Source organism: Strongylocentrotus purpuratus, unplaced genomic scaffold, assembly GCF_000002235.5.
Source record: "Strongylocentrotus purpuratus isolate Spur 01 unplaced genomic scaffold, Spur_5.0 spur5_scaffold_11, whole genome shotgun sequence".
NCBI lineage: Eukaryota > Metazoa > Echinodermata > Echinoidea > Camarodonta > Strongylocentrotidae > Strongylocentrotus > Strongylocentrotus purpuratus.
Genome location: NW_022145596.1, coordinates 439802 through 465290, shown reverse-complemented (window position 1 = coordinate 465290; position 25489 = coordinate 439802). Strand labels below are relative to the sequence as shown.

Here is a 25489-nt window from a genome sequence, read left to right as displayed (position 1 = left end):
CCGGGTATACATGTATGATTATATTCACATTACAGTGTATTAAAAGTTATAAACCACACTGTATTATGGACTCACAATATCTGATACTGCATACATAGTACAATGGAATGTCAGTATAATGAATATTGGTTGTCAACCTGTGGTTAAATCACTCTTACAGTCATCAGTGATTAATGAGCCTTGTATCCCATTTGTTCTTTCAGCAAACAACACCCACATTTTCTAACCTTCTTAAAATCATATAGGATGGGTAATGGTTTGATTTTAAAGGGGAATCCCAATAATAACCAAACAAATAAGCAGAAATGAGGTTTTCTATCTCCAATACCAACAGCAAAAAAAAAAAAAAAAAAAGAAGAAAAAAGGAGACATTTATAAAGCAGTGGTGAGGAATTTAAAGATAAAGTTGAGTTCTGGTCATGTGATTGCATTGTGAAAAAAATGGTGTGGAATCTATCAGAAAAGGTTGATCATCTAGCATATAAGTATTCGTGTGTAATGCAAGGTTCTGGAATCATCAAAATGATAAGAAATTTGGCCAAATCTTGGCAAAGTTACAAGCACTGTACACAGAATGATGTACATGTATATGAACACATGGCGAAAAAATCCTATGTTTAATGTTTCATGTCATATTTAGAATATGAAGGCATTTGTAGAGCCATGCTTTTCAGGGAACATGTTTAATCTGATGTTCTTCTACCCTTGCATAATAACAATGATAACGCTCACAAATTATTTTTTACCTCTTCCCAGAGCTCAACCTTCTCTTCAATAGCTCTGGGAAGCTTTAGAAAACTCAAATCTGCTTTGTTAAAACATAACTGCACTACTGATATCTGATTTCAAGGAGGGCTAATAAATTTTTTTTTTTTAAAGATACAAAAAAATGCTCTGTTTTAATTCACCATACATGCTCATAATCAAGCTTGCCAGAACTTATATACCTTTTAGATATACAAAATGTATCTACAGCAAAACAGCTTTGACACAGACACATGTTTTTACAGCTAGTGAGGGCCCACAAAAGAAACCAAGACTTAACAACTAATTGCATGCCCTGTAGATTACACATGTATTGATCAAGCTAACAATAGTTTAATGACAGCTCATTATATGTAGTTATATTTCAAATGCATCCTGGATGGTATTGTAACCAAGGAGATGGTTACAGAATCGGCTTTATCAAATATTGCTTTTACTTTTGGTTTGGGTAGCAGACCTGCCAACCTCTGGAGTTCAAAAACTGTATTCTTCAATCCTAAAAGTTGTATTTTACTGACAAAAATTGTATTTTGTTTAAAAACAAGGATCAATGCCTCTCACGGTTCCTACATACAGGAAGAATTTTTTGTATGGATCATTGGTCGAATATGATTGATTTCGTCATGACTGGTGTGTTCAATGAACCAATGAACATTCCCAAATTGCCGATGTGACATGCTTGGAGGATACTTTACAGGATAGAATGGGCATTTTGCCATTGAAAATGTTACACATACACACACAAAATTAAAAAAAAAAATTAAATATATTTTTGTGTGAAAAATCATATTCTATTTAGGAAAATCGTACTTTCGTATTTACTTCTAAAAACCGTACTAAATACAATTCAATTGTACTGTTGGCTGGTCTGGGATAGCACTTTAATAGTTTGCTAAGGAACCTTGACATGCACTTTTTAAGTAGGGCACATGTTTTATAATTCTGTGGTATTAAAAGATGACAACCACGGACTGACACACTTGTGTGCTAGCTAGTGGGACGGTTTCCTTGATCTGACAGTTGTTTGACCTGTCCCTTTAAACGAGTCATTATGACTCACAGTGTGAGAAGCCCATTATTCACAGTCTGTGTTTAGCACATGCTACGTACTCAAGTACAAGAAACCCACAAGATCTTCTCCATTCCATCACACATCACATTAATCATGGTTGCATAAAGCCCACTCATACACTAACATGGGGCCTCCCTCTACAATCATGTAGCCCACATTGACAGTCAATAACACCAACCCGCTCATATATCATAATATTCATGCATCAATATGGGTCTGTATTGACAAGACTACAACCAACCTGCTGAGAGCAAATGTCTTTAGTCTCTTCTCAGGGACGGATCTATTTATACACCACAGCTCACAGGTGCTTGTATTTCTGTGGTCAGTAGGGACTACCAAGTTCAAAGCAAGAGCTACAACATACATTATTCACATACATGTGTACATTGGTCAGAAAAACAATGTACCCAAAGGAAAACCTATCTGAGCAATGGTCATAACCACACACAAATACACTATAGTTATCCCTTTCTTCCTTTCTTCTTTTCTTCTATTTATAATGTATAATTGTATTTGTGTATTCGGGCGTACCCACTACAAGCTATGCTTTTCGGGTTTCGCGCCTTCTTCCTTGTAATACAAGTTCTTTAATTATATTTATGTTCCTACTTATAAATTGTATTGTTTGAGCATATGTCAAATATGTTGTCAAATTGAATGGAAGAAAATAAATGTTGATTTGATTTGATTTGATAGATCATCATAGATCTTTAGTGTTTTGTCATCTCTCCTGTCACTTCAAACAATATCATCTACATTATATACATTTTTTAAATCCACTATCCACTATGCCTATGCAGTCTATTCTATCAATTAATGACTGTCATCATTCTTTCTATACATATATCTACATCTACATGTATGAGAGTCGGGAGGGGGGGGGGGGGTTGCCTTTGTCGATGATGCATCAGTTCCTAACCACATCTTCTTATGAATGCGTAACTTCCATCCCATTTAAGGCATGTTTTTATTCACAAGTATTTGCACAGAATAAAATTGTCCTATCTACATGAACAAGCATTCAGGGGTAGGGGTGCAAGAGGGTGACTGAAAGACTGTCTATTAGGCTGTAAATGGCTAAATGCCATGACTAATTTTGTCAACAATTTGAGGTGTTAAGATGTCATCAATCAGACATAAAGAACTAATGAGTGATCAAACATTGTCCAAACCAAAACACTAATTGATCTCAATAGACCTTAATACACAATCAACATCCCATCCATACTATAAAACATGTAGAAGGTTTCAAACACAGACACACACACACAACAATGTACATACAACTGCATAACTTAATTAAAAAGTAAGAAGATTCTCCAACAAGGTGACTGTACTTCAACAAAAGAAGAAGAAGAAGCAGGGTATATGTATACAATTTAGATTTAAAAGAATGCATGTTATCTTACCCATGCCTGTCCCTGACTTTCCACCAGTAGTCTCTTGAGTTATTCAGTACTGAGTATTCCTTGCCTCTCTTTAATGGGATATCGATCGTCTCCAAGGGATCATAGTCATACTTGGCTATTACTATCATCTGGTGAATCAAAAACAAAATTGAAAAAAAAATATTCCTAATGATCAAACATCCATGGCTGTAAGAAGTATAACAATAATGTAAAATGAGGAGGTGAAAACTACGAGAAAAAATGGCAACGGAGCAAATATTGCCATCATTCTTTGTACCACACAATCAGATGTAATGAAATGCAACATAGTTCACACAGATTTGTTTGTAAAACATTATTGTATTACTAAAGCTCGTACATTTGATTGTGTGGAATTTCATTTCCTGTAGAGTATAACTGAGATGGAGGGGGATCTGGCTTTCTTGTACTTTAGATCTCTCTGAAACAGATGGGATAAGCTAAGCTGCCTTGACTCTACGTTTGGCCCCACAATGCCTCACATCGTCAATGTCAAGTAGTGCTGTTTTGTAGCACACAGCCCAGTAGACATTGTAATCTGCGCCATGTCCAGCTATTAGTTCTATTCACAACATCATGGACATCTTACTTTGATGCCAAAGTTAAATACTGTTCACACTTTGTCACTAAATAGTTGCAGCAAGGATGTGCATAGTTCTCCAATTGTTCAAGAAAGTTGTCCTAAATTAAGTTGTGATTTTTGTTGTTGAAAACTCTAAATTCTGTTGTGCACTATTTCATCTACTGTGCAGTGTGTGCACCCCTACGTACACTTCACGGCTACTTCTAAAGTCATTGTCCTCCAAGGGCACATCAGAGTGTGTGCTAATATGTATATTAAAGGTAATACAAAGTTTTGGTAATATTTTAACAGGATTGGATTATGAAATTTAAAATTTGCATTACCATTGTGAAACCTAGTGTTAGAATAAGCAACTTTGAACAAATTGGGCTCTAAGCACTTAGGATTCAGAGGAATTAAAATATGAAATTTATTGGTACTCCCGATAAATTTCAAATAGCACCTATGACCATACAATGGTAGCTGGGACCATGAAAATCGCAGAATATGCAGGGTTTTTTTAATATTCCAAATGGGAATAGAAAATCGGTTGATTGTAGTCAAGAAACATTTGATGAAGCTAAAGTAATATAAATCTTGAGAGGGAGCTATACAACACAAAGAGTTTATTATTCACAATTTCAACCTTGACACAATCACTGAAATTATAGGATCACATATATATGCTTCCAATATGTTCATTTGAACCAAATTCATGACCTTATACCAAACTTTGTATTACCTTTAAGTACATAAGTTATAGTAGAGTGTGAGGTTTTTGTCTTAATTACCTTAGGTCTGTCTGTAACTGGTGGGTTGGGGATTGGTGGTTTAGGAGGACGAGGTGTAGGGTTTGGAGTGGGCACTGGAGTTGGAGGTACCTGTCAAACAGATAAAGACAAAATCATACAGAGATATTCAGCAAGTGAAATAAAGGAACACACACAAATACATACAGAATAATAACAATAACCTTGGGTAATAAATATAATGTCAATAGCATTTCAAAAACAGAAAATATAATACAATACATTAACTCCTACTTTTTGTAAAAAACTTACAAAGGATACACATATTATTCAAATTAGCATTACAAATATATGCAATGTTTATAATGATGATACATGATTATTGAATGAAGACTGTTTACATGATTGCAGTCTCTAATAATGATGTTTATCAGTGACATGGGAATACATTTCATTTTCATTGCCATAGTGATTGTCATTTTAATGTTGTTAATGTCGTTGTACATGTAGATTTACGTATTTTGGAGGGATACTTGGAGGAATACTTACAGGGGGGCGTATACCATTGTCAGTGTGTTGATGCTGAGGCTGAGGCTGTTGCCTAAATGTGTTCTGACAACCAGGGGCGCCCTTGTAATCCTTCTGGCAACATGTCCACTTGGTGGTCCAGATACCATAATGGTATCTATCACTCAGGTTTGAATTGGCTTGAACCACTGAAGATATACGCACAAAAATAAAACAACAAAGAAGTTACATTAGGACAACAGCTTGATTAAATATAAACTTGCTACATAGTTATCACCTGTACAGAAAGACCACTTGTTTCCACAGAGATTTTTTAGTGACCACTGAAACAATTTATATCATAGCACTGGAACATGAACTAAAGGAAACCTGTGTATAAAAACTACCTGCCTACTTTAAATATTGCTTTTTATGTCTTTTGTTGGAGTGTAATAAGTCAGGTTTCTATTTGGACAGTTAGTACCACCCCCCCCCCCACAAAATATGATAAAATCAATATGAAACTAAACAAATGAACAATATAAAGACTGTCATATTTCTATTAAAAAAAATGCAGGCATTCTACAGCAATTAAACATGTAAGGGACATATCGGTAGGAGAGAAAAAGACTTACATGATCTTAGATCACACAGCCAATTATATTGTTCTTCTTTAGACGATGGGAAGAAGTAGAGAGTGACGTCGGTATGCTGCTCACTGTATGTCACCTGTTAAAATAATACACACAAATGTTGTTACAAATACAAAAAATGTGTCCTATATATTATAAACAAAATATTGTGAAAAAGGATGCACACTATTTGATATACAGTGCGTCCCAGAAAAAATGAAACCAAGAATTATTGATGTTTTATCGTAACTTAATCGCGATTATAATTAATAAATGACACATATTTGTAAAGCTTAGATCGCCGTCTATTATTTGATGGGTATTTCTCGCATGAGTGATTAAAAACAATCTGAAGAAAGGGTACCAAAAAGCAATTTGGCGGACGGTATCTGAATTTCAAAGAGAAATTCATATTTCCAGAAAGTCCATTTTTTGCCCTTTCATTTGACACCTCAATCAGGAAAAATGACCAAAGAATAACAAAGTTCTGTTTGTTTAAAGTAATGCTTGCATTTCCATAATTCTATCAAACAAATTTGTTTTCACTGGCTGCCTGCCGTAGCAACACCTATAGGTTTATAATTATCACTGCAGCATGAGCTAAATCCAAGATTTTGTTTCAGAATCTGAGACAAAGATACTTAAATAATCCCTTTAAGAATAATGAATAAGAGTAACACAACATTCTTTAAATCACAGCAAACGCTACTTTCAAAATGATTTTTTTTGTTGTCTCTTTCTTTTGCATGCTAAGAGCCTGAGAGTGAAAGTTCAAACTCTGGCTGAATAGATGCAAAATGCTCAAATAAGACAAGGGAAAGGAGTACAAGTTTGTTGTGTCTTAAAGCACAAAAAGATTTGAACACTAACCAGGCATGACAATAAACATTGCCCTATGCAAGTAGTATGTATAAATTTGTGATGTGTGGCTTTGCTTGCAGTATTGACCAATCTGAGGTCTAGAATCTCAACTTGTATCAAGTCGTAGTCAAACTGATTGATTGAAAATTACTTCATACTAATACTTTTCAGCCAACATATGTAACGGGCATGTATGTGTTATACATTCTGCAATCAAATTTGGCACAAAAAGGTAAAGTTTATGAATAAAGCTGGAAATAATGTTGATTTAATGATTACAATTTTACAATAAGACAGGGGAATAGAGTATAAGTTTGTTTATTGTACATGTCTATTTTATAGAGCTGTTGATTAATCTAGAATTGTTGTTCACAACAACTCCTCCTCTGTGACAATATTAACTTAAAATGTTTTGAATGTCAAATAGAAAGCTACATACCTGAATGCCATTTTGTCTATTTTCGAAAGCACCATCAGCAACAGGTTCTACGACTTTAATCTGATTCAGATCGATACGATTCTTCTCTTTTCCACGTTTCTGAAAAAGAACATAAAGGAATAAGTTACAAAGATTATAATAGACAAGTGTACAATACATATGCAACCATTTCTTACTTGAATATTTTTATATTGTGGCTAGCTTGAATAATGCGACCAGCTTTTACATGAAAAGCACATTATTATTCAAGTATTATATGTACATGTACATGTATATGTGTTCAACCTCAAAATTTGCAAACTGCACATCATGAATGAAAGTAACCTGCTTGAATGGTGCCATGTAAACTCACATCATTAAAAATTTCATTAATTCTTATCAAGTTTTCAGATTTTCCTCAAATTTTATTATTTGTTTCATTGACTTTTCTGCTTGTATTAAAAACAGAATATTCTGGGAATGAAGTTGCCCTTTAATGATATTTGGTTCTAAATCTTTCAAACAGATGATTCCTAAAACTATGCTTCCTCTGGTTTGGCCATGGTGACAATAAACTCAGAACTACATCTTCAGTAAGTTTCGCCAATATGAACCGTGACCACAATTTTTTAAAGGCATCGTTTAACAACGTTAAATCTGAGATGGATGGCCCTACGTGTGTGTCATCAGTGTCTGTGATATGGTGTAATATTGAAGCCCTGAAAAATTGCACTTCAAAATGATCATGAAGTGCCTCAAAAAAGTAAAAAATCTTTGAGTGACCATTTTCACCATACTCATTTTCCCCAATAGACTGTAGTTTTATAAAAACCGTTAATAAAACAAAAAATGACATTTCGGTTTCCAATCATAAATATCTTGATAATAAGACCATATTATCACCATCGGCTTGTAAAAGTCATGGGATTCCTGACTAACCTAAAGGTTTATAATTATGATTGCGGCATGAGCTTATAATCCAGGTTTTTGTTTCAGAATCTGAGGCAATGTTACCGGTTCACTTAAGGTACTTGTACATCACCGATACAACATTTGAAAGTACCAGTATGTCACCAGGTTGGGAACACCTCTACAATGTACACACAGCTCATCAAATTAATATTTACATTCCAGTATTTCGCATTCTATGTTTTTTTTCTTTTTTCTCCTAGTGTGGAGAGTCTCTTGAATCCTACATATAAACAGATATTAAAACAATACTTCCCTGCAGTGAAAAAATACACAGGGGCTCAGGGTGAATTTGTCCCCGAAATAAGAAAAGAGCCCCCGTAAATTTGCATAGAGTTCAATGCAAAACAAATTATAGAGTGTTATTTTTATGCAGGTAAGCTTGAAAAGTAGCCCCCGAAAAAAAGAAGAAGAATTTTTTCACTGCTTCCCTGAAATCAAATGCACTGGATCTAGACACTTAGACAGGGAATAAATGTACAAAGGCCGTCATGTAATCAAAGAAAGAAAAAAATACATAAATTCATGGCCCATGGTCTACATAATTTTTATTTTAACTCACACAACTCCACTCATTCTTTAAGATTGAAATGTTTGCAGCATTAGAGAATTGGAATTACATGTGTCTTGTAAAAATATGAAATTGAACCAATTGGAAAAATGTTTCAGGGCTGGGGCTTAATAAAAGTGAACCATATACATTTTACATGTACTCCATTCAAAACACTTATTAAACACTTTTAATGTAAAGTGGGTAGAACAGATCATAAACAAATTGTTTTATTCTAAACCATTATACACTATCAACATCATGTACAGTAATACTATACATCAATATAAAGTCTTTTAGTGTTTACAGTGATGTGAGACTACTCCAAGACCAAGGTACTGTATACCACTACCAGCAGCCTTTAGAAGAGAGAGAGATGTCTACATGATCGACTTACATTTCTGACATGGGGTAGTCTAGATACATCCAGGAATAAGTGTCCATTCAAGAAGGCTTGGATAGGCAATGATCTAGCCTCAGATTTTTTAGCTACAATTGTGTCAATCGGTTTGGACACCACTGAACTGATGGTAGCATGATGTAAATGACTCTGGGTTACACGAATGTCCTGTGACAGATCATCATAATCTCGTTCTGGTATGTAATTCCGTGGTAGATCATCATAGTCTTGTTCTGGTATGTCTCGTGGCAGATCATCGTAGTCTGGTTCTGGTATGTCTCTATGTGAGATGAAGATACGAGGGTACGATCCCCGACGCGGCTCTTGTTGATTCCCCGAATCAGAAATGATAGAGTCATATGAAGAACGTCTGATACCACCATACAAGTCATTGAAATTCCGTTTGACAGATCCATGATCAGCTATATCATAGATCTCATTGGGTCCCTCTATGGATGGATCAAAACCCTCGGGAATCGAACTATCGGGAGTAGAGCTTTCAGGAACAGAGGTGACAGGATCAGAGGTAACAGGATCAGAGGGAACAGGATCAGGTAACTGAAACCTCTCACCACCGTACTTTAGTCCCAGACTTCCCTCTTCAGAGCTTTCCGTCCCAGAGTCAAACAGCACTTTGAGTTTCTCTCTCTTCTTTCCACTGGGATTCTTACTCCTGCGAGGAGATAGTCTGAATCCATGATCAGAATCCAATGAGAAGGATCCTGTAGAGAAGGAGCCTGTTGAGTATCCACTAGTGCTCATGTTGATCACTTTACAAAGAATGCTCTACTTTGATGATATTCATGTTAGGAATGCCCACATTTTGTGGTCGGATGATATTCGCCTTCAACCATTCCATAACTACGTCAGATATGCCATACAAACCCACTGCCCTGTTATGAGGAAACGCCCAGCACTAGAATTCAGAGATATTTTCTATATTAGAATGCTTGAATTCAAGGGTTCGAAGACTTCGAACAAAAGAAAGATATTTATTATTGCGAGTGAATTCACTGGAAAGGGGGCTGATTTCAAAGGCGCTTCATGCTTGGCTGGGTACCAATATGACAATATTAAATTGAACTTTGATTGGACGATATGTGAACAATTCCTTTACGCTCCAGGAGTGTACAAATCATCCCAATCAATCATCTCTGTATTTGATCTATTTGAAAACAATTTCTGATGAATAGTTTTTCATACTTCTCTCTCTCTCTCTCTCTCTCTCTCTCTTGTCTGCAAAGTAAACCTAATGCATCTACAGGAAACTCAGAAGAGAAATGAACCAAAATAACTTCAAATTTAAGATAACAACTTCCGGATAATAAAATCACCAAAATTGTGAATTGTAGCCAGACGAGCATTATCTCTGTAGTAAGAATTAACACCCTGCTGACTCCAATGAGACCATATATATATAGTGCAATGTTAGGTTATATTCTTGTACACTGTATAATGTGAATAAATTATTTGGTGACAACCCCCCCCCCCCCCCCCCCTCCTGAAAAAGGTGCAATCTGGGCTGTGTCTTCATCAGAGTTGCATTTGATCCTAATCCTCCACAAGTCATCTAATTAATCGCAAAGTCTATATAGTATTGCAATAACTAAAACAAATTCATTTCATTTTACATTTCAAGGTATTTATCTGAATTTGTCATACCTCTGATGTACATTTATGCTTTAATTGCCATGAATTTTAGGTATTTATCTGTTTGTTTTTATGTTGAATTTTAACTTTATCCATTGTAATATCCACTTGATAAAGGGGCCCTTGTAAAGCAGACCTTGTGGCATTAAAAGTAGCTAACCTGTGTTTTGAAGAAGACTGAATAAATAAACAAATAAACTGAACACTTGCCCATCTCTTCAAAGTTCAATACAGCCTAATGACTTATCTCATTATCCAATAACTTGTGATTGATTTTGGACCAGTCAATATAATGCTTTATGGATCTACAAAGTGTACGCACATGTGTGACTATGATCTTTAAAGTGATCGTTTAACAATGATAAATCTGAGACGCACAGCCCTACATGTAATCAGTGTCTGTGATATGGTGTAAAATTGAAGCCCCCCAAAATTGTGCTTCAATATGATCAAGAAGCGCCTCAAAAAAGTAAAAATCTTTGAGGGACTGGTTTTACCATACCGGTACTCATTTTCCCCAATAGACTGTAGTGTTATGAAAACTGTTAGGAAAATGCAGAATTTGGTTTCGATATCCAATCATAAATATCTTGATAATCAGACAGGCGATCGGCTTGTAAAAGTCATGGGGTTCCTGACTGGACTAAAGTTTTATAATTATCATTGCAGCATGAGCTAAATCCAGGATCTTGTTTCAGAATCTAAGGCAAAGTTATCGGATCCCTTTAAGTCCAACAACCAAAAATGAATCAGCAAAAATAAAAAATCCAAAAAGACCTCACCTTCCTCGCAAATATTCATATCCGGACTGATCATCCATCAAGAAAGGAATACATTGTATAATATTCATGTATATTTGGGATGTAAACACTTACTTTATATGACCTTTCAGTAGATATACTGTACATGCATATTATATGAGATAAACAGCACTAGCTGTGATCATATGCATATGTGTATTTACTTCAGATTTCTTGAAGTCAAACAATTTCCATCATAAGTCTGTAATCTTAAATTAGTGTATGCAAGCTTATTAAGTTTGTCGCAAGCCTAGATTTCAATAAGGGCGTACAAATATCACTATCACATTGAACGTCACAGATATATTGCGAAATGAGAGGATCTACTTTATATATGAAGCTTCCCCAAAAATACATGTGTTACGTGGTTATTCAAAGGAATATTTAATCATTCTTCGACTGGAGCATTTTGTACAGAAACTCTAGAACTAAAGAAAGTTTTATTTTTGAGTGTGGTAATTCTGTGAATATTAGTTTTTAAGAGCTTGTTTCAAGAACTGAGCTTTCAGGGGGGAAAAAAGAAGGCGGGGGGGGGGGGGGGGGGGGGTGTCAAAATTTTGTATCCACAACTTTGATGGTGTAAACATTCTAGGAACGTTCTTCAGTATTCAATGTTATATACATTGGGTTTTTAACTTCTTAAAAACTAACTTTTAGGAGATATACAGAATATAATCCTGCTTATATGGCTTGTCTGCCACAGGCAATAATCAGTATTGTGGCTGCATATTGGGTGTGGTATTAATCTTTACAAATCTGTTCTGATTTTTGTCCTTCAAAACAGCAAACAGAATTATTATGAGGTCAGTTTTCATGATAAAACCCGTGCGTTCTACAGCTGACCAGAGTTTCAGTTCATATCAGGCCAAAACAACAACTATGATTATCACAATAGATTGCAGGGAAAAATTAATAAAAACATTTCGGGGCTACTTTTCAAGCCTGCTTGCCAGAAAATAACACTCTTTAATTGTTTTGCATTGCACTCTTTTTGCAAATTTTTGGGGGTCTTTTTTTACTTTCGGGGGCTCTTTTGGGCATTTCGGGGGCTAATTCGGCCCGAGCCCCCGTGTATTATTTTCCCTGATAGATTGCAACATAAAAAGTACCTTATTCCTCTGTTCAGAGCTAGAAGGACATTAACTGTGATAAAGTATAAACCACTCAATGCCCTTCTGGCTCCAAACAGACATATTGACGGATGGAGAATTCAATCATCCTTATCATAGTTTGGGACAGACATTCATATATTTATTTAAAAGATAATAATGGTTATTAAAACACGGAATGAGAGTCTATAGGCCTTTTAAAATAGCCTATTTCAAAGTATTGAACAAAGAGAGCTCTTTTAATTGGGCCTTAACAAATTTTGAGGATTCTTCTCAGTAAATGTTGGTTTTTGGCATTAATTTTCTCCCCACCCCCACTCTTTCTTTTGTTAATTATTGAATTTATTTTATTTCCTCCAAGATTTACTCTTATTGATGCATATACTGTGTTTGAAGTTTGAACTACCATAAATGAACTACATGTACAAATGTAAAGAGAAATATACATGTACAGTCTATCAAATCATCAACATTTCAAAAGCATTGATTGATCTACATTTGTACATGTACATTTATAGAACTTACCAACACGTAGTCACTAGACATTGACTGTTTACAAAAGAGTTCTGCACAAGCCAACATTAAATCAATTTTATTGAGCTCTTTCATCATGGCCTCCTTGTGCCTTTTGATCCGAAAATCTCTCCAATTAAAAACTTGTATATATCTTCCATAAAAAAGGTCATAATTTTTTCAGAGTATGACCCCCCCCCCCCCAAAAAAAAAAAAAAAAAAAAAAATCAAGAACAAGCAGACTGAACTGGTAAATTACCTTTCTATAATGACACAAAATTCAATTGCGAAGAGGGAAATAAATCAAGCAGAAAAACCACTGGATATTACAATGTAGCTCATACATGCATCGTGGAGCAAACACAAACAAGTTCTACAGGAAGTACTAGCAAAATATTCATTGTTGGAAAAATAAAATCTTGGAAAAATAAAATCATACACCTTTAATTCATGGAGGTGTTTTGTTTATAGTTGTCAAATGCAATACAAGGTGAATCAGAACCTCAGGAATTTCCACGTGATATTCTGATTAACTTTCAAAATATTGGATTAGAATGAAAGGAAAGGAATGTAAAACATGCAAGTATGGGTAATCCTGTCAAAGGGGAATCTTATCACTTTATTAATTTGTTTCAGTCCTTCTTTGTTTGGGTAGAGGTGTCATACATTCATGTGGACATTCCTGTGGTTGAGTGATTTGATGCAGAGGTTAGGGGTTCAAGCCTCAGCTCAGCATGGGAATTTCATGGAAGTCAATGTTTTTATGCTTTGTATTTTTTCTACATTACTGCTCTTAGATACCGAGGTGAGGGGAGGGGGGGGGGGGGGTGGGTGGGTATATGGGTTACCAGTAGGATGCAAATGTCAATGTGGTTGGATTAGCATGTGCACACCTGCAAAATGGAAAGAGCCTGGAATGCTCCCCATTGGAGCAGAAAGAGTGCTGTACATATATAGCATAGTGGGTGCATTGAATAATACATTATAATCATCATAACAATATTTGAATTTATCTTTTCAAAACGCCTTTAGTTCTTCTTCTTCTTCTTGTATTTCCTTTGTTGGCTCTAGAGATAAAGTGGTATACCATTGGAAGGGTCTGGCAGTGAGACTGGAGTGATAGGTGAAGGAAGAGAGTCATACTCTTTTCACAATTGTTTTGCTTAACCCCGTACTTTGCTTAGCCCCGTACTATCCTCAGCCCGGACTATTTTTTTTTGGCTTTTCACACACACTGTTTTTAGTCCCATACTAGCGCCTATTCCGGAATAAGAAAATTCACGCTGTTCTCACTGCAATTCGTTAACCCCGGATATCGTGAATGTTATGATTGGACATACTTCGCATCTGGCCAGCTGCGATACGCTCCATTGCGTAGTACCAGACTATTTTTCGTTTCTGTTCTCATTCATTTGCTTGGCACCGCAATTGCGGGTTAGCCCACTTTGGTTAAAGCCAGTCTGAACAGAAAGTGGAATAGGCTTAACCCCGTACTATAGGTGGGGCTAAGACCCCCCCCCCCCTTAACCCCACCTATAGTACGGGGTTAAGCAAAATATTGCCAGTGTGAAAACAGTATCAGAGAGCTTAGGGAGTACAGTAGGAGGCTAGGGTAGAATGAATTTGGTGGATGTATCACAGTGTCAGTGTCACAGCATGGGGCCTACAAAAAAAAATGTTGTAATGCCCTTTGCGACTGACACAAAAATCTTGGAATCTACAGTCGGCTTTAAAAAAAAAAAAATTTAAAACCATTTTTTAGAAAAGAATGTACCAGTATTAAAGCATTCAAAATGAAGTAATATCAGCCCAAAGATAAAGAAGAAGATTTCTGACCAACCAACCCATGTTTTGGCACCTAAAGGGCAATACAACATCTTTTTTTTTAAAGGCCTGATAGATACATGAGTATTATAATTGAAGAGTTGATAAACAAGTAAACTTCGTTCATCATTTCATCATTTCATCATTGACTACAGAGAGGGAAATTCCCACATGTCTGTAACCTTGCAAACATGAACTGTACAAATATATCATTCCTAAAATAAAGGGAATACAGGATGTAGATGTACACGTACAGTACATGTAGTACATTCTATGTTCATAAGCCTAAATGAACATAGTATATGTATAACAGCATGTGTTAAAACTGTAGTAGTGAACAGAATTACCCAGTTCTGACTCCTCAAACATTTTTAAAATCAAGTGAGTCACATGAAATGCTATGGGCAGCAAGACTAGCCAGGAAACATTGAAACCAAAGAGAACGTTGACAGTTTGTTTAACAGTTTGCTTTGGCACAACCAAAATCTTAAAACCCTGACAAGTATTTAAAAGAGATCATACTACACCCTGTGAAGGCATTTACATGTAGTTCTTGCCAGGAAACAGTAGCAACTACAGTACATGCATTAAAGGTAATACAAAGTTTTGGGAAATTTTGAAAATTGGATGGATAGTGATTCTTTACAATTTTGATATATTTGGATGCCCCTGTGGATGTATTAGTACTAGAAAAATTAGCCCCTAAAACATTTCTGCTTTCGAGAAAAATTGAATATAAACATTTACCGGTGCTCCCAGTAAATTTTGAAAAATTTCAAATAGCGCCTACGGCCGTACAATGGTAGCTCCGACCATGACAATCTCAGAATATGTAGTCATGATATATAATTTCCAAACGGGAATAGCTCATAGGTCGATTTTAGTCAAGAAACATTCTTTTATAGCTTAATTAATATCTTGACCTTTAGAGGGAGCTATACAACATAAACAGTTTATTATTTCTAATTTCATAACTTTAAACTTGATTTCAACCGTGACAACGATCACTGAATATTGTAGCATCGAATGTATGCTTCTAATATGTTAATTTGAACCAAATTCATGGCCCCATACCAAAACTTTGTATTACCTTTAATGACAAGATATATATATGTTTAGGTTGTTGTGTACATGTGATTATGGAAGGGGGACACTGCAGCCATTAATGTCAGGCTTGATGATCTACACTTTCTTATGAACAACTCAAAATAATAAACACTAGTAGTAGTACATGTACAACCTGTACTACGACTGAGTTTAGCCACAGCAGTCAAAGAGATGTGTGGTTCAAATACTATCATTTTCAGGTTTTAATCAAACAATTAATGTACAATCTACAGTGTTTTGTACATTGAACTACAAGTCTCTCGAGGCTGATGGATACCAATTTAACAATCAATTAATGATCACACATTCATAATTCAGTTTTAACGATCAGTGCCAATTTCGATGTTCTAATACTGATAACTGATCTAACATGAAGTATTCTGATGATCACTGTCATCCCTGTCAAGTGATGATCTGTTGTACAGCAAATATAACAAGTGACTTTTAAGTATTTAACCATCATGAATTGCCATTAATGCCAATCAAACAAACATGATCACATGTCCTGATTAAATGTTGCCAATTGAACAAAATAAACAATCAGATCGGCTTTTCAGATCTAGACCATGAATAACTATTAAAGCATGTGTAAGGGAGGGGGAATCTGGACTACATGTACATGTATGTATCATCAGGTCTTTTTTGTACATGTACAGAACATGTAATTTCTTTATTCCACAGAAAGCTACTAATATGTGGCTGTTTATTTGTGGAGTATGATGATAATAAAAATGAGTGTATGCATTGATTTATTGAAACAGGAGAGTAGTCCTCTTCAAAATAAAAGTATGACATGAAGTCTAGACACGATTCACAAATACGTTTTGAGATGGAAGACCAGTATTTAAACAAGGGAGGTAATGCATTATTTCTCCACAATTACACAATTTCTTTCAAATTCCTTTAGCAAGAGTCATTTATTTGCACTGCTTATCAATAGACCAGTTCACGATTAGAATGTCCCAAATGTCCCCGAATATCCACAGATCTTCAAAACACAAAACACTCCCACTTTGTATATTAACAAAAAAAATCACTCCTACAGCGATAGAGGTGCAATAGTACAATAGTCTTTGTTTCCCCTTTTGAAAGAATACTTCCACCTGTGACTACATGGAGTGCACTACTTGTGCATAACGCATAATGATTACCATAACTTTCATGAGCACGTATCCAGTATTTTGTCTTCGTGTACTTCACAATTTGGTCTGCAATGACCTTTATGTGCTCATGCTCAGACTGCAACTATGAACTGGCTTTAATATTGGTGTAAATTTGAAATTTTTTAATAGAAACTGTTTCAATGTTTTTTTCACCATAACCAGAACTAAAGCTTACATTGTGTGTTTAAAAAATGTACATATGGTATGTATGTATGTTCCTCTCTCTCTGTTAGGTCATCCATTCTAAGTCGGAGAAAAGGGCTTAGGCTTGGTACATGTACATTCATGAATGTAGGACGTCTAATAGTAACACTAGGCCCATGTACACTAAATCATCCGTTTTTCCCTAATAAACTACCATTTATGTACACTACTGGAAAAAAACATTAAAAGCCATTGGTATTTGAATTAAAATAAAAAATTACGCACATAGTTGTTATTGATATCAGTTGCTAATGAGTTGCGATTAATATCAACTCCTTATGAGACGGGACCTGGTCAGAAGAAAAAAAAAGGTCTTAACAATGCCCACCTCTACAACACCCAAATTATTTGTCACAGAGATTTTTTACATTTCATAATTGATAACCCCAGTATTGAGCTTTTTTTGAGCGCCATTTCCCTGTGACAAAGTACAGGTTTATGTATGTACATGTACTATGCATAACATGACTTTTTCACTATCATAATATTCTTCTTGATTCAGAGAAATATACATTTCCTCTTCCTATGAGTAACTGTGCCAGCCTGTCTTCATCAGCTCGAGTTGGCCAAATAGCCCGCTATTTCTGATTCGGGATAATAACTAGAATTTACAATTCTTGTCTTCATCAGCTCAAAACTAGAGTTCAAGAAATTTGCTCAGTGTTCGCGAATATGCGAGTCTTCAGGCTAGTGAAAACAGACCAACAAACTAACAAACTAGCAAACTAGCCCAAGATATCTTGGTAAGATTTCCTGAGCAAACACCTGCCAAATAGCTCGCTATTTCGTGATCAGGCTTTCCAGAATCAGAAATAGTGGGCTATTTGGCCAACTCGAGCTGAGAAGACAGTCATAATGAAGCAAATTATTTATTTCTACATTTTTACCTATGATCTTCAACAGAACTGAGTAAATACATTTCTGACCTTCAATTGTGAGACCGAAGATTGAGAAAACGATGATGTGCTAAAATGTACAATGTACATTTATGTTATTGTCTAATATGTCTACGGTAGTTAACAGGTGCCTCTGTCTATATAGAAACCTATAATGTACTGTAACTCTTGTATCTACTGTACCCTGACAATAACAAACACAGTGCTTTAAAAGTCACAGTATGAAGGCTCAGACTACATGTAATATTAGGAAATTAGGATTCAGTATAGAATGTTTTTAGGAGACATATAAAATGGTTTTGTGCCTACATGTAATTATTAGTACGAGTTTCTTTTTACAGATTGAATGACAGAACTTTGATGTTCTAAAAAACTTCATAATTTCCTTGCTAAAAAACAGATACACTGTATACAATAGGAAAATGGGTGATTTATGAACATCAAGCCTTCATTTTTATTATGAATCATATTTTGTCAGGATTAAGGGTTTTAATGGGCCTGTAAATAACTTCTATTCAGTAACTTCTGTCACAAAGCTTTCAGGAAGAACTTGGAATATTCTCTGCACCACTGCATATCTCAAATGAACAAAGATTTTTATACAGATTTTCTGTAAAGTCATAGAACTCAAATACCAGGAAAATTGTCCTCATTTTAAATGACTTTTGCACTCCTATTTCAAATGGGTTCTCATTGTCCCATTTAGATAGCATTCATATAATATGTACACAATGTACATGTACACCTGGGGGTGTTTCACAAAGATCCTAAGTTGAACTTAACTCTAGTTGGAATTACAAATTATGGAGAGCCATTTGTAGCCTTAAAAGAAAATATATTCAAAAGCAAAAATTAAAGTATTTTAGACTTAATTTATAAATTCCACATCAAGAACATGAAATCTCCTTGATAATAGAAAATATGAATGATTTCAATCAACATTCTATGCCCCTTAAAATAACTTTTACAAAATATTTTCATAGATGCTAATGGCTTTCCATAAATGTTAAGTCCAACTTAGGATCTTTGTGAAACACCCCCCAGTTCATAGATCTTCCGGGTTGATTTCTTTGAGGCCATCTCTTCATTGCATGCTGCCCCCGCTGAGAGCAGACGGGAGAATGGGCATGTCTTACCTGCGATAACCGTTTTGCTTTTAGTTAAATCAAACAAATAGACCCATTACATTCAAGATGACTACACATATCGAGGGTTCAGTGACACAAAGACGTCACTCCATATTTTGCCAAAATGAGTATTTGATATCAAAATGTTCAGAAAATGTGGGCTTTCCAGGAAACACAAAGACTTATTAAACTCCACCCAACACTTCATTCTTGAAGTCAATGGCTAGTGATCACATAGACTTAACTCCTTAAGGCCCAAGTGCTCAGTGAAACATTATGTGAACCACTTTTTCTCAAAATGGCCAAAATGGAGTTACGTCTTTGTGTCACTAACCCCTCGATATATGCCAATAGGTACATTGTACATGTAGTATTGTAAAATGTTATCATGGCAAAGTATAATGAAATGATGACATCAGTTAGGCAGTCAGTCTCCTCTACTTACCTGATCGCTACCATCGTAATATATCAGCATATTGTTTGTCAGTGCAAACCACCTCGACTTAAAGTTCGTCTTTGTTACCGCTCTTTTGTTTTGTGACCGTTTGTGCATGAACGCAAGACGAATCTCTCCACCGTTCCCTGAACCGTTCGACATACTGAATGTATCTTGTTCAAACCAAGTATAAATTCTAAATGTTATGAAACTGTCCAACCTTCCTTGTCTGTTTTATTTTTAGTTGTCATTCATTAGCCATGTGTTTGCCATGCTACATATTCCTTTCACCAATAATATAACTTCCATGTCACTGGTTCTTGATGATATTATTTCTAGCTGGTACAAAAGGCATACTTCCAGCAGCCAACTTGGATCCGTGATGATTCTTGATCCAATCTTCACAGTATTTGACCATGATTGTAAACTGTTCTTTGAAAACTTCTTCACGCTTGATCTCTGTTGTATAACATGTAGGCAGCAAGATCACTGAAGTATTACTTGCGATCCCATGCTGGTCATCGTTAAGTGAGCCTGTAACAAAAGAAAAAAACAATATTAAATCCAGACAAACAAGCAAACAAACAAATTATATACAATACAATAAAATAAAGTCATGTCTATAGTGCTCTTACAAACTACAAACTACATGTGAACCAAACAACAAGTTAGTTTTTGAAATGAGAGAGTACCAATATTTGGAAATGCTGTCATTTGTTTTCTGTTTTTTAATACGAGTCTGGTAAAAGATCTAAGGCCGATAAATGGAGACCTGTGTAAAATCAATGGTCAAAAAGCAGGCCTTCTACTGAATACATGTTGCAGTTGTTTGGAAACCGCACATAGACTAGATCTTACACTTCTGTACATAAATGCACAACTTTAAAAGTAGAAGGATACACAAGCATTAATGTGGCCAGAAGCAGAGGATGAGCGGGAGGATGAGAAAAAGAGAAAAAGAAGAGAAAAAGAATGAGCAGGAGAAGAGGAATAACAACATCAACAACAACAGAATCCAGACAACCAACAAAAAATTGAATGGAGAAGTTGGAGACCCCCTCCGAGACCCTGTTGATGAATCAGAGAATTTCATTAAAAAACATCTTTGTTGGTGCGTCATGGTGATCTACACATGTAAAGTATGAAATTCAACTTAAAAAGTACATGTACATGTAGCCCTTGAAAGAAAAATCTTTTGTTTGTGTTACACTACAGTGAACATGTACAGCAGCGTGAATTAACACACTCCCATTGAAAACAAAATGTGGTGTCTGCGCGATGAGCAATTAAGCTCTGGAATGCTCTAAAATAACTCTGAAAAAGAGCTCTGGTAATATAACAATAAAACTTTAAGACCTTATCCAATGAAAATTTAACTTAATATAAATGAAAAAATGAATGAATGTAGAATATAAATATAAAGGGAAAAAAGTATTTACCCTTCCATTATTGCACAAATGCAAATTAAAACCTCATTTTCCGCACCCCTCCAAATTACGGGTCAATAGGGGTCAAATTTGCTGAAGTTACAGTGACGACATAACAGTGGACCCCACTGGTTCACCTATATATTATACACTGTACATGTAGCTTAGGCGATGAGCTGTGCTTAATTAATGCAAAGTCATTGAGAATATGCATTCTCCACATAAGATGATGTCATCAAATCAATAGCAAGTGTTTTTTTTTTTTGGATTATGGTTTTTCAGAGCTAGCCGTACTCTTACAGACACTTAAATGGCATACAATTTATATTATTGTAATCTATGGCTTATAAGCTTCCCGTTGATATAGTTCATCCATTTCATTTTTCAGTTCGGATATGGTCTTTAAATATCACTATGAGAAAATCACACTTTCACCAAACCTAATCCTGAAAGAGCTTTTGCTTTTTAGAAGTGTTTTTGTTTACACTGGAGTCACTGGACACCAAGAATGGAAATGTTTGTGTGTCCCTATCATTCCTAATAATATCTTTGCTTATAAAGTAGGCCCGTTTTGAGTACCATTAAACGTTTATTCGCCCGCCCGGTAAAGCCAGTAGTCGAATAATGAACTTGAAAACAGATTACTCGATTACTCATTGGGAACCAAAGAACATTGCCTAAAAAGAGTCTAAATGGATGTGAAATATAAATCTGTCACAATAATTCTACTTTCTAAGACATTGTCAAGGAAGTTTAAATAAATCGAATTCCTACCTAACCTTAACTTAGAAGCAAACAACTAGCGGGCTGATGAGTTTCATGAGTACTGAGCCTGCGCTTGATGATACACATGCCCTTGATCTTTAAATCCCGGATTCTGACCTCTGCAACATCGCGATCACGAGCTATAAACACGGATACACGTGCGTACTAGGCGATGATCAAAACAAGTTCAGCTCAAACCCAATCAATCAAAAAATGAATACTTTAAATGCGATAATATCGGACAAATTTTACAATATAAATAATGAAGAAAAAAAAATATTATAATATTTTAATTTATTTCTTCTGGAAAATTACGATCTAAACATTTATAAGAACAGTAATCGAATAAGCCTGGGTGGCAATATTGAATTTACCCATGTATTCGTATAATACGTACTGGTATACATCAGTACGTACGGTAAATTCATTGTGAAAGTTTTCGTAAATCGTAACATATTTAGACAAACAACACTCGGCAAATCGGTAAAAATAATCATTTATTGTCGAATTGAAAACAGGAATCTTTTACAATTGCAAATAAAACAAGATTAAAGACGGAAATATAAATGTAAGTACTTCTTTTCTTCACAAATAGTTACGTTTAAAGCAGGTTTCATGCGAAATTAGTGCTGGGCGGAAGCAGTGTTTTTCATCAAGAGTGGTGGGCGGAAATCTGTAGCACCTATATTACCGACTTGTCAATTAATCGTCCAAAAAAATCACAGTGTAGACGCCCACCAAAAAGAGGCTTTCAAAACAGGCCTATTATAAAGTACCGTATTTGCCGGCGATAAGGCCACACCGCTTCATAGGCCGCACCCCCAACTTTGACATTTCGTAGAGAAAAAAAAAACGGACCAAAGAAAATAATCATAATTTTCTCGTAGAACTCTATTTTTCCTACAAACTAATACCAAAATTATCAATCATTTTATAAATTTACAGGAAGTTTACCTAAAAAATGATCGTAATTTAGCAAATCTTCATCAATTTTTAGGCAGATTAGCACATTCATTGGACACTAGAGGGCGCTTCGCGTGCATACAGAAACCTGAATGGCCATCTTTAGCTTGCATGCAGTGAGTCGGCACACGCACTAATATAATCCTGCCATAACCAAGCTGTGGCCATATAATGTTATCTGGTCTTACGGAGAAAATAAACAAGCTTTTGTATTGTTATTAGAGATCTACCGAGGTTAGTTTGTCGCTTTAATTAATTAGATAGTCTCAATTATAATTCAGAATTATCTTACTGAAAAGTTAAGAACACCGACGATTGCGCGCTGTGAATCTCCGAAGGTGCGTTGGATTTGTTGGCAACTCCCAGCCCCGTAGCACCCCACCACAGAGTGTGTGAGCGAGGTATGATTTTGGTTACCGGGCCGTGCGCTGTCTAAGGACATTTTACAAGTACTATTTTTAGTACGAGTTTCAGGTCAGTTTTCTTCTTATTTCTTTGGTTGCACAACGATTAAAAAGATAACTTCTTCAAATTTGCTGCTGACGTGGTTCAGACTAGATCTTGTCCGATGTGTTTTCAAGTCAATTTTGTCAATATATTTTTTTGTATGAAGTTGCCTACAAATAATGGACGTGCTGTTTTGACTTGCGATTTTTACTATTTCGGCGTAAAGGCCGCACCCCGACTTTTTGATATTTTCTCTTCCGAAAATACTGCGGCCTTTACACCGGCAAATACTTCCTACCTTGGAGACTTTACCATCAATCCAAAGAAAACAAGGTTCTTCTTAATCTTAAAGGGATCCAGTAACTTTGTCTCAGATTCTGAAACAAAATACTGGATTTAGCTTATGCTGCAATAATTATAAATCTTCAGGTCAGCCAGGAACCCCATGACTTTCACAAGCCGTTTGCCTGTCTGATTATCAAGATATTTATGATTCAATTTAATTCAATTCAATTTGATTGGAAGTGGAAACCAAATTTTGGGTTTTCATAACACTACAGTCTGAAAATGAAAAAGAGTAGGGTAGTGCGCCCAGTATTCGGTCAATTCCCAGTATTCGGTCAGACAGCCGTTTCAACAGCTGTAACAATTAAAAAAATAATTTATGAGCCACGAAACTTGCACAAATCAGGCAGCTGAACAATTTTTCTTAACTCTCAAAATTAAATTAGATTTAGGGCCCCGGAAAGATCTCCAACTTAGCTCGAAATTGGTCAGTGTCGCACAACTTTCCGCACTTCCGCGTTCTCTTAGCACATGCGCTAACATGGCCATATGTAGAAGTCTATTGCGAAACAACTACATGTGCTGTCACAAAGAATTTAGTATGTGTGTGAAGAGAATCACTTCCGTGTTCGCTCCATCACAGCGAATTTGCAAATGACGCACTTGCCGATGTGCAAGAGGTATTTATACGATACCCTTGCCATGCGGTATGGCTCGGCCAGTATTCGGTCAACGCATTGACATTCAGTGCTTTATGTGTGAAAATTGTGTGAAAATAGTGCGCAAATACGCTACGCTCCTTTGCAACGGAGATACCACGCACAAATTGCGTGACCGAATTCTAATCGGCGCGACCAATATTCCGGGCAGAAAAATGCTCCGTCTTCTTTCAGAAGTATTTTGCTCATCATTATTCTATATTTTAAGTGACTATAAAATCCTGTTAGAGGAATAAATTTCTTTTCTTTTGATGGGTAGATTGCCAAACAAAAGAGGTAAGAATTCAAAATATTAGTGATTTCCCCTTAAGTGACCGAATACTGGGCACTCTACCCTATGGTAAAGCCGGTCACTCAAAGATTTTTACTTTTTGGAGTGAGCCCTCTTGCACTAAAGTTTGAGACCGCTCGAATAGGATTGGCCAATGGGAACTTGCTAAATCACTTTACAGCACTCAATGGGTAAAGTTCTACGTGACATCCATGTCCATGATGATGACGATGATGATGATTGTTCGAAAATGACACCTCCCTGGTTCGACATTCTTGTTTTTTTCAACACAGAACAAAATTGTTTAAACACTAAACAATCTTAGCATTTAACTTTCATTAGGTCTACATAGACTAGTCTAAGTATATATTTAACTGTACTAAAAAGCTTTTTCAGACTAAACAATGATATTCATCACATTAGCCATTGCAATGTGCACTCCGTCACAGATCACAGGTGGACAATGTGGTATAGATTTCTAGCATGCGTGTAGCCTGTAACTGTGGAGAATCTCTCCAGTCTAACGATGTTTCAGCCAAATACATGCCGACGCTCTCCGGGGGAAGAAGCCCGATTCCCGTTCACTAAAAACGGAGTAACCTCATTCGAACACTACATATACACAAGCAAATATTACTTTATGACGGACTACTAGAGATGTAACTTAGAATTCAGAAAATAAAAATTATATTACCTATCAAAACGTACGTACCTTAAATAATTTCATTGACGTTTCGAGGAAAATAACCTTATACTTGTTATCAATGTCCATTCATTTCCGCGTTTGAGTTCACGTAGCGCAGGTTTTGTATACGTTGGCACACAATAATTTAGACACCACTAGCACTAGCACTAGCACTGAGCTAGC

The 25489-nt window shown here is 35.8% G+C and overlaps 1 protein-coding gene across 2 annotated transcripts in view; it reads right to left on the bottom strand.

Moving 5' to 3' along the window:
- Positions 1-25489, bottom strand: part of LOC100887937 (tyrosine-protein kinase TXK) — a 44850-nt gene extending 19361 nt beyond the window's left edge. The window contains exons 1-7 of one of the 2 annotated variants that reach the window (XM_030980261.1): positions 25334-25489; positions 19754-20278; positions 7018-7116; positions 5721-5814; positions 5128-5294; positions 4621-4710; positions 3250-3377 (exon numbers count right to left, since the gene is read on the bottom strand). In XM_030980261.1, coding sequence (XP_030836121.1) covers positions 3250-3377; positions 4621-4710; positions 5128-5294; positions 5721-5814; positions 7018-7116; positions 19754-19906 — 731 coding nt within the window. In that variant the 5' untranslated portion in view covers positions 19907-20278; positions 25334-25489. Of the gene's footprint in view, positions 1-3249; positions 3378-4620; positions 4711-5127; positions 5295-5720; positions 5815-7017; positions 7117-8912; positions 9897-19753; positions 20279-25333 lie in introns of those variants that run through there. The other variant, XM_030980260.1, reaches the window with a different exon arrangement.